Here is a 13778-nt window from a genome sequence, read left to right as displayed (position 1 = left end):
ATAAATAAATAGATAACTGTCTGAGAATCCTTTCTCTTCCTCGAGCGTATGTTCTAGAAGCTAATGGCATTTCTTTATGTTTTAAATTTATTTACTCATTTAATAGTTAAAACAGCCATCGCTGCTGTTTTTCCTCCTGATTTAAACTCAGGAGAATTCTTTCCATATGTTTAAGTAAAGTGTGTGTGTGGGTGTGTGTGTGTGTGTGTGTGTGTGTGTGTGTGTGTGTGTGTGTGTGTGTGTGTGTGTGTGTGTGTGTGTGTGTGAGAGAGAGAGCGAGACGGTTATGTTAACGGGATGCTTCGATCATGTTCCCGTCCAGGCCGGCCATCTGTGCAGCATGCGACCCACCAACACGACAGATGCCCCAGGAAATAAACACAATATTTCTCTGGTACGCATATATACACACACACACACACACACACACACACACACACACTGTCAGCAGTGACAGACGTGTGTGAGGGTCGTGTACATCGTTCCTGTGTAGAGAGTAGATCCGAGAAAGAGGGAGGCGGATCAGGATCAGGATGGAAGAGGGATTGGTGAAAGCTCATGAGAAGAGAAGCACCATCATAACCAGGCTCAAGTCTTTCTCTTTCTCCGGGATCTAAACACAGCCTGCTCTTTTCTTTTTTCTACTTTCTGTCTCACTCTTGCTCTCGCTCTCTCTCTCTACTCTCTGTCTCACTCTTGCTCGCTCTTTCTCTCTCTTTGTGATGATTCTCCAGCATCACCCGGAGGACTGAATCTCACCAGGTGACTCCTGAATGCTGACATCTTTCTTAATGCTGCTTAGACTAATAATAATGTTTTCTGTTTGATCTTCCCATGAGAACATGTGACACCTGAGCAGACACTGCAGGTTCCAGACGTCTGAGCCTCCTATCAAGGACTGTTTTCATTTTCAGTTCTGATGATTCGAAGAATAAAAGTAAAACACAATATTTTCAAATGTATTGGGATACCTGACCTTTAGATTAGATTAGATTAGATTAGATTCAACTTTATTGCCATTCTACAGCTTATAAGCACAATAGCAATGTATATAAATACACCTAATATAAAAATACAATAAATGAGAGTGAAAAGGTGCAATATTTATTACAATAATTCTGGTGCAAATGTGAAGATTCTCCACTTATATAAGGTTCAACTTCTCACCTACATCATCCAATACCTGACTTTCCTACCCGGATGAATGAAATCTCACAAATATCCACAAAATCTAGTGGAACATTTTGAGTGAAGGAGAAGAGGAAATGGGACTTGTGTGAATGAAATGAGTGTGTAAATGTTAAAAAATAAAATATAAATCGCAATAGGAAAAATTAGAAACTTTCCCTTCATACGTTACTATGGAAATAATATAAGAATTATGTAATGGATGTAATCCAGTCATTAGTCATTTATAAACCAATCAGAATTCAGGGATCTAAGTTGTGTAATTATTAGATCGTGAAATAAATACGGTATAGAAGACGGAGGACTTTGTGCTGTTGAGTGAAGATAAGAGGATTGTGTGTGTGTGTGTGTGTGTGTGTGTGTGTGTCTGTGCGTGTCACAAAAAGCAAATATTGTATGCTGAGGTGTCCACAAACTTTTGGCCATAAAACTATAGATTCTAATGAAGTGTCTCAGGAGCTGGTTTGAAATTTAAGTGGCAATGTCATTTCAGAATCTTGCATCAGGTGTATGCGTGTGTGTGTGTGTGTGTGTGTGTGTGTGTGTTTATAGAATCCCTGATATTGTAAACTTTTCCGGAAACCTCAGCGTGACAATAGCTTCACACTAACCCTCAGCTCCTTTATCGGTGGAATAAAGCAAGACGAGCGGATGAATGTTTAAAAAAATAAAATCAAAATCGACGTCTGGATCGTTCCTTTGTCCCGGGAAAAGCGTCCGCCTAAGAATCACCTTTTCTCCCTCTGGCAAATGGAGCATGAAGTGGACCGGGAGCCATAAACGCTGATGCAATCGAAGTGCTTCAATAACGTGTGAAATGCAAAGCGCTTTCGGATCGGCGAAACACGGCGACGAGAGTGGCGGGACGCGGGCGGCGCAATGATGCGTTCCGCAGCTCGAGTGCCCTGTTTCAAGGATCCTACACGAGCGACGGGTGAATCCACAACGTTCTCATGCGCCATGATATTAACATTAAAATGTTAGGAGTCGACAAAACACTCACTTCTTTATTATTATTTGTATACTTACATACTCAGGACTCTGGGCTGCTACCTTAAGCAGGTTATACACTGTGTGAGTGTGTGTGTGTGTGTGTGTGTGTGTGAGTGTGTGTGTGTTTTAGCATGTTTTTAGTACTCACACTCCTTAGACATTCCAACGGCGAAGCACTTCTGCAGACGGCAGTACTGGCAGCGGTTCCTCGTCACCTTGTTGATAATGCAGTTCTTATCCCTGTGACATGTGTACACCATGTTCTTCTGGATGCTCCTGCGGAAGAAACCCTGCGAGCAAGAAAGAGAAAGAGTTAGATAGAGACACTTCATTATTAGAATCTATAAAATATATATATAGTGTTAGATACGTAGATATTGATATTTCTACTTAAAATACATAAAGACTTTATGGTCACCAGTTTATGGACCCCTAAAAAAATCCATACATCCTTTTTTGAACATCCCATTCCACATTCAGTTTCTATGTGTGCTTCTAAAAAACCTCCAGTCTTCTTGGAAGATGTTCCACTAGATTTGTGGAGTAGGTTTGGGGTGCAGTCAGGGTTCATTCCAAAAGATGTCCAATAGGTTTTACAGCTTGCTGGAGATCTTCCACTAGAACCCAAGTAAAGCATCTTCATAGAGCTGACTTTGTGCACAAATATCATGCTTGAACAGGTTTGGGTCTACAAGTTCAGAGGGAAATTTACTACTTTGCTACAGCACCTGAAGATGTCCTGTATGATTGTGGGTCTTCAGAAATGTGGCAACGGTTTGAAAGAAGAACCACATATGGTTGGAAAGGTCAGGTGTATCTGATTGGCTCTCCCAATATTGGAGAGCCAATCAGAATCTAGGAAGTGCATTACTACACTGAGGGATGTAGGATCTATCTATAGAGGACAGCAGTATGAATAAAACAGAGCAACAATAAGTCCAAAGGGAAGAAACTCATTATCACATAATCAGTCTTACTCATAAACTGAGTCAGGATTTTACTGCTCGGGATAAATCACAGTGCCCCCGAATGAAATTTCACAACGCAGTAAGTAATCCGCAATTGCATTTCCACAAGTCTGTCACAGTGAACTACTGTCTTCCTAAACAAATCACGGATGTCTACCTAATTAAAGCAATTTACTCCCTTTATAGGGAATTTCTGCGACGTGACAAACGGGCGCTCTGCCGAAGTGGGTAGAGTTAATAGGATTCTGTAGAGGGGGAGCGAGCGCGATATTCAACATGGCCATCTGTGTTTGTGATTTTATTTACTGTGTCTGTGACTACGTTCATATCAGTGCAAGAATCCAAAGCGATCCTGATGGAGTGCAAATGAAACAATGTTCTTTATAAAATCGGGGAAATATAAACCAAATGGAAAAGATGATAAACTGCATATTTGCATTGGAAACAGTGATATAAACTAAATAAACAAGGTTCACTGACTTTTTCGGATGTATATTTATTTATTTATGTATATATTTCTCCGTCTTCATCCATCTGACTGGAACAGAAAAACCCAAATGACAGCGGTTTCCTTGAAAGAGGACGTTTTTAAAAAATCCCTAATGCTTTTATAGTGAATATTAATATGTTATTGCTCCAGTGTGGCCAGCACTGATGATTAGTCATGTGTGTGTGTGTGTGTGTGTGTGTGTGTACACGCCCACCGAAGCGTGTGTGTGTGTCTTTTCCGAGGACGACCGAATTTCCATTTGAGTGAATGATGGAGTCTTATGCTTTCATTAGAGGCCAAATGCACGATGGTTAATGTATTAGAGAGGAGGGCAGAAAGGCTGAGCTCCGAAGACTATCGCCTCTGCCAGTGGCGTTCCCGATTGACATCACGTGACCTCTCTGGGGTCACGCCGCTTTATGAAGGATCCGTCATTCAAGCTAATAGACATCTATATTCAGGGTGATCTCAGCTTCCTACGCATCGCTCGTCCTCTGATGGATGGAGATGGGAACGGCTTTTGGAAAGCACATGCTTATTGTGTTCAGCTGTTCGGCTGCCATGCTCAAGGATACGGCACTGACGCATGACCAGAGGTCTCAGTGCGTCCCATTGACCACAACGATCACGAGACACATTCCCCCCCCCGCCCCCCTCCTGAAAGGCTGATTAGGAAACTATATCCGCAATCGTATAGCAAAATAAACTATTCTAGTACAGATGGTGTATGAGTTAAGATTTCTTGATCTTACGATGCTGATATGATGATGTAAGCTCCGCCCTCCACTCGCGACTTGGCGCTCTTCCACGCGTCTGCTCCCACATATATATACAGCTCGTCCCTGACCGTAGATGCATTCTGATGATACCATTGTAACTTGAAAATATTGTGTCAAGACGTGGTCCAGCAGACCCAGGAGTCATCTCATCAGTATGGGGTATCAGTATATGGTATTGTACTGTAATTTGTTAATAATTTAACACATTACAGTACATAATTTAGCAAAACAGAGCAATTTACACTATTGTAATGTATAAACAACAGTATATATGTATGTGTGGCGAGTGGAGGGCGGAGCCGGATGCGCTCTGTTTAAGTGCTGTTGCCTCCAACGCACAATATTTAGCTGTATAGTTTTTACAGTATAATACTGTAAATTGCTCTGTTTTGCTAAATTATGTATGGTAATTTATTAAATGATCAGTCTAGTTTACTACCCCATTCTGATCACCATTTTTTAGGACTCCTGCTTAAGCTAAGCCATGCCTCGACTTTTCAAGTTACAAACGGGTCATGAGGACGCATGTGTCATGCAAGTTGGAGACCCGCTGTACTATGAATATCGAACGCAATTGTACAATCTCAAACGTATCTATACAGACGCTACATCGCAGGAGAAGGGCAGCGTCATCTGTTTGATCCTGATCTCAGGTTATTGTTCTTGACTGTCTGCTCTGGGATCTCCAGTGTCCTGAAATCTCCTGAAATCCATGTTAAAAGGTAGATTGGAAACTGAATCGTGCATATTTATGTTGCAATGTGGGCAATGTGGCTGACGCCTTTCCAGGATCCACAGTAAGATCCACTGCTCAGCCATGATACAGCGCCCCTAGAGGACAGAGGGTTAATGGCTTTGCTTAAAGGAGAGTGGCAGTGTGGTAAAACCGAGGCTTAAACCCATGACCTTCTGATTAGTAACTCAGACTGACCAGGATCAAGCAAAGTCCCAGAGAGCTCTTGCTTTTGACAAACGATTTCAATCACTGTAATAATTATTATTTATTTTTTAATCTTTGGAAATCACGCTTCATGCGTTTGCATTTTTTATGTCCCTGCCTTTCTCCAGGTTTGAGTCCCCCGTCTCAGCCGCTCTACTTGAGAGACACCTGTGATTAAAGTGACCCCGAGGTGCCGATGCTTTGATAATTCCTGGGTTGTTCGTCCGTGGCCGGTTTTGTTCTCAAACGACTCCAACCATGTGGCATGTAAACGGAGTAGATTAATGGACAAGATAGTGTTCAAGTGTGTGTGTGTCTTTGATGAGAGTCCAGCTCAATGCAGTGACTCTGAGATAAGCGTCCATTAATGTCAACAAGGCTGCATGCAGATCTTCTTCCAAGAACGTGAGTATCATCCTGGGGAAGAAAGCAACCTGCCCACTTCCTCACTTTCTCTCGCTCTTTCACACACTCCACATATTCGCATGTAAACAGCATCCAAACCAGGATCATTATCTTCCATCTTGTTATTTTAATGGTGGTAGGATACGGTGACACCAGAGACTAAAGCCTTGCTGGGCTTCTCAATTACGGATTAAAAAAAAACACAAAAGTGCTGCCAATCAATTATTTACTCATCACACCACCACCCCCGCCTTCACCACCCCCTCACCGGTGTTTTTTTGTATTGCTTGAGCATTCAGTACGGGATTAGTTTTCGCTCTTAATCGCGCAGACATCTTATCGCGGAGGACGAAAGCAGAGAGGACACCTGAGACCCTAGAGAGAAAGCGAAAGAGACGTCTGCGACTCACATATTAATTACACCTGTAGAGTTCTGGAGTAAAGTGATGGGAGAGACGAAGGAGGAGGAAGGAGGCATCTGGTTACAGCTAGCACAGTGGAATGGAACAAGAAGGAAGGATGTAGATGTTCGCCTTTGTGAATTTCTCTGTCGAACACGGAAGAGGTAAAGGCCAGACAGAGCTGAAAAACTGGGGTTAAAAAAGGAGTCATGGTGCACATTTTAAAGATGAAAGCCCAGAAGATAACAGGGTTTTGAAGAGAAGGGGTCTTTTTAACGGCCAGGCAAAACAAAGCAGAGACCCTCGAATACAAACTGGAGACCCTTGAATACGAACCAGAGACCCTCAAATACAAACCAGAGACCCTCGAATACAAACCAGAGACCCTTGAATACGAACCAGAGACCCTCAAATACAAACCAGAGACCCTCAAATACAAACCAGAGACCCTCGAATATGAACCAGAGACCCTCAATTACTCTCTGTTGCTTACTTTGAATTTTTGTTTTCTCTTGATCATGTTTTCTGCACTCTTCTTATGTTTGTACTTTGTTTCTAGGCCTCTGGTTTAGACAAAACTTCAGGAAGTTCCATCTCATATAACCTCCGATGCCTCTGTTCTCAATTTTTGTTGCCTTCTTTTGAGGGCCTGGAGTTTTGGCAGGGTGGTGGGTCGTGGCTTTCACACCAAATTGGATTACATTTTGGTTCAAATAGTACGTCGGCCAAGAAGTGCAAAAAAAAATAACAGAAAACAAACTTTTATATCTGAAAACACATCAGCAAATAAGAAAACAAATGAACAATTCAGAAAATAAATAGACAAAAAACTAACTAAAAAAATGTAAAAAAATAAATGAATAAATCTGAAAAGAACCAAAAAAAACCCACACAAAAAAAATCCGAAAACAAAACAATTGAGAAAAAACGGAAAATGTCGGTAGAGTTGGATGGAATAACTACCGTTCATTGGACGAGACATCTGTCATTTAATATATACAAGAAGTGCAACAGACTGCGGCAGACGAAAGTCAGCTTGTGTGTGTAAAAGTGTTAAAAGTTGCACTATTGGGAAAAAAATGTTTAAAGGAAATGAAGAACTTCACACATGTACAAAAAACAAAGTTATAAGATACACAATTTCCTACTTCCTGCATATCTTGAATAAGAAATGTCTCATGTCTCATCCAATGAGCGCTAAGTATTTTATTCATAAACGATACCTACTTTTTTAAGTTTGTCTGATTGATGATTGTGCTTTCAGATTTGTTATTTTGTTTTTGGATTTTAATAATCAAATTAAACTGATTCAATTACCTCAAAACATAGGAGTGAAAGACAAAGACAGTCTATTTGCTGGTTCTAGTTGAAGTGATTGGTCCATACAGATCTTTACCACTATATGTTTCAGTCTTCCACTGTGAATCCTGGTAAAGTGAGAAAAGCTTCTGGTAGTCAAGCGAAAAAAAAAAACAAAACCAAAAATACTGTGAAACACCACCAGCTTTTGTTGGTGCCTCTTTTTTCTACTGACTGCTGGGCCTGACAAGAGGAACGTCAAGAAACAACAAAGCAGCACAGCATCACTGTAGACATTCCTACCATGAGCCTGTGGCTACCTGATACCCCTTTAAAGGTTCGATGCAACTTAAAAAAGGGTTCGGAGAGATTTCTTGGTTAGATTATGAATGGCGTCGGCGTTTACTACACGATCTGATTTGTGTCGGAGCATCAAACCCAAACCCTCCAATACATAACCTTCCCTCTGGGCTTTACAAGCTGTGTCATCATCAGCCATGTTTTTTTTTCTTGTTTTTTTTTTGTAATGATAATCAGAGCAGCATCATTACATTCCAAGAGCTCTAGTGATCTAAATGATATTTTGCGTGGCTCCTAAACAAATTGACATTCCCTCCGAACGTCCTCCTTGATTTCAAACCTGACAGGAGCTGCACTTGATCTACTCTTCACTCAGACCTGACGCTCCCTTGATATCGATTTGACACCGATCATCTGTCCTTCAAAACGCTTGTGAGGTTGGACTTGGAATATAAAAACGAAGGACTTTGACGCAAAAAAAAAACCTCAATCCTCAATCTAAAAATGGTATTGATCTTATTTTAAGAATAAAATACAGTGCAAGGGCAGATGGTGTGCGATTGTTAGGATAGTTTTGAGGTTGTTTTCCTTTTTTTTCTTTCTTTTACTCCAAATTCGAATCAATTTTAATGTAATGACGTGTAGTGAAATGTGTTTTTTACGTCAGAAATAGAATATAAAGAGACATATATAAAGTATAAAAGTATAAACAAGTTGGAACTATAAAGTATAAAGATATAAGGATATAAAAAAATATAGTATATACTGTATACTATTTGATATATAGAAGAATAAGACATGGAGGGATGGATATGATACGACAGAGATATTAACAGTAGTCCAGATTTAAATTGTCGGCGTGTAAATCATAACATTTATTTGTTGAAGCTTAAAGTTCGGTATTTTGAGTGCAAATTAAACTCAATTACCATCAGAGACGTCATTTGAAGACTTGTATCTCATAAGACTTTATTTCAGCTGTAGTTTGTTGCCTCAATAATCACATTTAGGACTTTAGTATTATTTATATAAAATGCTGTTTTATGTCGACGCCAACACATTTTTTTACGACCTCATAACAAATTCTACGAGTTCGCACTGTTAAGTAACTACACTCTTTCCAAACATTATCCAGGATCATTCTTATTTGTTGTAACTTTGTTCTTTATACAAACGACTTACGGCTTTTTATTCAGAAGTTTGATTTCAGTGTCTCATGCTGAAGATCTTGTGTTTAGTGAAGAGAAAATACATTCTATAGTGTTTTATATTACAGTCAGCAGAAATATTTTGAGAAGCAGCAGGTAATGAAGACTAGATATTTTATATACAGTATATATACCATATTTTTCGGACTATAAGCCACTACTTTTTTCCCACGCTTTGAACCCCGCGGCTTAAACAATGAAGCGGCTAATTTATGGATTTTTCCTGGTGTTTTTCCCGGTTTCACAAACTTCAAACCAAAAAACTGAACCCCATAACATTAGACCAATGAAATTGCGGAACGGGTTCAGGTGAACCAATGAATATTAAATCAGATGCGCTCCCACTGAATCGGGCCGCACCACATCATAAATATGGATGATGTTCCTCTGACGTTTGACCTGCCGCTCACTCGGACTGTCTACAGGAAATGTGAATCATTCATCACACTGAAAACAACCGGGCATGAAAACACACTTCACCTGTGTTCTGAGCTGCACGGCATCGGGAGAAAAGATTCACCGATGGTGATTTTTAAACACACGACGATGCCGAAATATAAACTCCCGAGAGAAATAGTTGTGAAAGGAAGGAGGAAGACAGTGAACAATGACTTTCTTGGTAGGCGACTGTTTAGATACAAGCCGTGTAACAGACACTGTCTTTCATTAAAGCCTGTGTAAAGTTCATTAGTTTCAGTATAGACTGCAGCTTATAGACAGGTGCGGCGTATTTATTTTCAAAATAAAAATCTTTGTCAAATTGATTGGGTGCGGCTTATATTTGGGTGCGCTCAATAGTCCGGAAATTACGGTAAAGAATTTTTTTTCAAAAAATCGTACTGAGTGTAATTATCTTGCTGCACTTTCGCATTGTCCGGACTTGTAAACGATATTTTACAGTCACTGTGCAAATATGAAAGAATGACCGCAAAGAAAAGGGTGACCGAAGAGACAAAAGAGGAAGAGAGCTGGAAGGTGGTGGCGAAACAATCGGATCCATTATCCTGCCGTACTTTAGATGTTCTTCCGAGCCGGGATGAGCTGCTTTTCCATTTGGTTTTTCTTTCCTAAAAATGCTTTCACACAGTTGACAAATCACATTAGCTGTGCGTGTGTTAGCAGTTTCAAAATATCGACGCTAGGCAGCACTCAGCCAAGCCTCAGCCTTTTCTCACTTTCTCCGCCCGTCTTCTCGCTTTTCGTTCCCTCGTTCGGAATGGCTCTATCTGTCCTTTCTCTCGGCACCGGCAGTGGCAGCGCTAGCGGAGGCCACGGCTGTATCTCATTGTTATAGCACTACAGTCAGACAGCAAAGAGTAAATAAAGGTATTAAAACCCATCCTGGGGAAAGTTATGATCCCATGAGGTGGTGTTGAAATACAGTGAGTGAGTGTATTGCGTTCACCGAGCAGCTCTGCATTCCGCAAACATGATTTAAAGGATACGCGGCTGTACACGACGTCTTTATTCACGGAAATGCTGAATATTAGTAAATCAGAACTGTGCAATTAAGTGCAATGGACTAAACAATTAATTCCTCTTGTACATTTTCCTGTTAGGGGTCTCCACATCAAACTATTTAATCTCATCCTCTTCTCAGGTGAAGGTGTGGAGGTTCCTCACATCCAGTTTCACAGCTATTCTTGTACATGCTCTAGCTACCTCGTGCATTTATTATTATACCTCTCTTCTGTTTGGGTTTCCTCACAAACTCCTTCATAAAGTTCAACCAGCCCAGAACTCAGCTTCCCGGATTATTACTAGAACCTCCTCCATCGAGCAGATCTCACCAATCATCTACACTGGCTTCCCGTCAAATGTCGAGTAGAGAACAAGATTCTGCTTCTCAATTTTTAAAGCTGTTCATATTGCTCCCTCATATCTCTCATATTCACATGCCAAAGCGCACTCTCAGATCTTCATCTGTTTCCCTCGTTGTACCTTCTGTCCTTGAGTATTTCAATGGCGCATTTAATATAAAATGTATTATCACCATCTGTCTCCATACCACTCTGTCCTCCATATCATCTGCCTCTTTCTAACCAACCACTTGCATGCCTTTCATCACTACATCCATAAACCTTCTCCTTGGATTTCCTTTTTTCCTCCATCCTCAGCGTTCTTCTACTGAAACACCACATGTCAGTTCGGTACCATCTCTCTCACCTTGTCTCCAAAAAGTCCTACCTGCACGCTCTCTCTAATAAACTCATTAGTATGTTTAGTATCCAGTATATGAGAAGGTATCAAAAAGTTTCAAAAACGAATAGTGAAGCAGATGCTATTCTGACCCACATGCTACGAGTCGTTCCAGGTGTTTCGAGCGCCACGTGCGCTTCAAAGTCGGAGAACGTTCCGCACGACCTCACTTTCGCACCCATCCCACTCGCCAGATTCGGCGCTTGCGGACTTCGCCCTATTTTCCAAGATGGAGATCCACGAATCGCAGAAGATGTTCCAAAAAGAAGAATTCCTGAACACATTCCAGAAGAACACTGCATTGCAAACTTCTATCACCCCAGTATATGAGAATCCCTAATTCAAAGTCTGTTCCTTTTTGTTTTCTCAGCTTGCTGTTTCACTTTTTTTCGATATATTTTATTTCCTCCATCATTGATTATCCTGCCAGTGTAGGGACTTCCCTCCCGACTCATCAGACGTGGTCTTAAACAGGCATCGCTTCTTCAGTACTCCAGCATCAGTCTGATCAGAATCAAAACAAGGGCGAGTAAGGACAAAAGGAATAAACTTTCAGCAGACTGTCTTGTCTTCTTTTCTTCTTGTCTTGTTTTCTTTGTTTTTGTCCTCACAAGATATGTTTGATGACAGCCTCCATCTGGACTGTTATGTAGATCAGAGCTGTACATGTAAGAAGACATTTCTCTCATCTATGACCTCATGTCAGGGTCATCCTTCGTCCCCTGGGAAACCAAGTAATGAGTTGTGTGTTAAGAGCGCACTATCAGTTCTGGTTCGGAAACGCATCCATTTCCTAAAGTATATCCATCCCAATGCCATGCGCATAATCGTTCTGATTTACTGCCTTCTCCAAAGCTAAATAGCTGCGCAGAAAAGTCGGAAAAATACATCCGAAGCAGCAGAAACAATCACTTAGGCATAATGGATGACCATCCATCTTTCATTCTATCCATCCATCCATCCTTAGAGATGCGTAAGCCATTATAGCACAGACTGGAATGGCCATCAGAGGATTATCCATAATCATAATCATAGACTGAAGAACAAGTGAGGGTCAAGACAAAAAACAGAAGAACTGGAATATATACTGGGAAATGATGCTGAGAAACTCTGTGTACGTTTTTTTTTTTTTTTACCTTAAAACAAAGCAATAAAATGGTAAAAGAAAGAAATTTAATTAGACCACAATAGCACTTGATCCAGGAGACCCAAACCTGCACCAGCACAACAATGTCCCTGTGTACAAGCCAGCTCCATGAAGATCTGCTTTCCATGGGTTGGAAGTTGTGGAAGATCTCCTGCTATAGAGCTCTAAACCCTATTGGGATGATTAAGAATACTTGACTGCACTCCAGGCCTCACCTTCTCACCTACATCAGCACCTGGCTGAATGAATCTCCATGAATCTTCACAAAATCTAGTGGGACATCTTCCGAAAAACGAGGTCCTGGAGTAACTTTCCTCAAAACGATAACGCAGAAGAACAGAGTTCATGCAAAAGTTAATAAAATCATAAAATAAAATATTACAAAAACGTATACAGTATCCTCGTTTTTATATCCATAAACATGTCTCAACACGCCTATATTCAAATTAGTAGGCGTGGCTAACACAGATATCAATAATGTTAGAATGTTAGAACAATAAAAATGTAGATAAACGGAAAAAAATCTATATAAAAAGTCAGAATGCTAAATTATATTACAAAAAACAACACCTTCACTTTACAAAACAATTCATTTGTTTATTTGTATAATAAATGTTCAAGAAATCTAAATAGTAATTTGGCTTGTACGCAGTCTACGTAGCGCCCCCTGGATTTATAATATGTGGATCTGAGATCGATCTGACACCCAGGGTTTCAGAGACAGGTTCTGGATCCACCACAACCCAGGCTGAGATAAACAGGTTACTGAAGAAAGAAAAACATGAGCGTTCATGAAGGAGATAGAGATCGAACGCCAGGAAAGTCAAAAAGGATTTCAGTCACAAAGCGAGCAGATCGCCTCGTCCTTCTCACACTGCCTCAGATGCATATGCATGCTCTTCTGGTGGTCCATATGTTTCCATGCCATTTTACCAATTCTAATCAGACCACCGAGTCTATATCAAACAAAAGGGTCATGTCAAACCATGCTAATGCTCCTCCTCGGACGGAGGGAGGGAGGAAAAAAATATACGATAAACAAATGCCAGCATGTACTTCCATCTGCTCAGGCTGGGTTTGTCTTTTATGCTTCTGGAGAGCAACAAAGTAGAGAATGAAGGATCTGAAATGTTTAATGAACAAAATTAGTTACTGTTGCTGTTAGAGGAAACGAAACAATGATCAGACATGTCCTGAAACCTTTTATTAAAAAAAAAAGAAAGAATAAAGCTTTTTTTTATCCATCCAATGTTCTAGAAACCATGTTACTATCTAAAAACTCCGTCAATAACCATCCCTCCATCAGCATGTTTGAGGGATAACACATGTTTTGTAGTGAAGACTTTCCAGGAGTGGAAAACCTGAAGGAACACCTTCAAGCACTGACACTGGAGACTCCTTCCACAAATGCAGCGTCGCAGCATCTCCATACTTTCACGTTACCCACCAGCTACACCATTG

At 40.6% G+C, this 13778-nt stretch overlaps 1 protein-coding gene across 2 annotated transcripts in view; it reads right to left on the bottom strand.

The window, feature by feature from the left end:
• Window positions 1-13778, bottom strand: part of LOC124381863 (retinoic acid receptor beta-like) — a 106996-nt gene that overhangs the window by 27727 nt on the left and 65491 nt on the right. For both annotated transcript variants that reach the window (XM_046843742.1, XM_046843743.1), the window contains one exon: window positions 2330-2471. In XM_046843742.1, the coding sequence (XP_046699698.1) occupies window positions 2330-2471 (142 nt within the window). The remainder of the gene's footprint in view (window positions 1-2329; window positions 2472-13778) is intronic.

This window comes from Silurus meridionalis, chromosome 29 (assembly GCF_014805685.1).
Source record: "Silurus meridionalis isolate SWU-2019-XX chromosome 29, ASM1480568v1, whole genome shotgun sequence".
Lineage (NCBI taxonomy): Eukaryota > Metazoa > Chordata > Actinopteri > Siluriformes > Siluridae > Silurus > Silurus meridionalis.
This window is presented reverse-complemented; position numbering and strand designations above follow the sequence as displayed.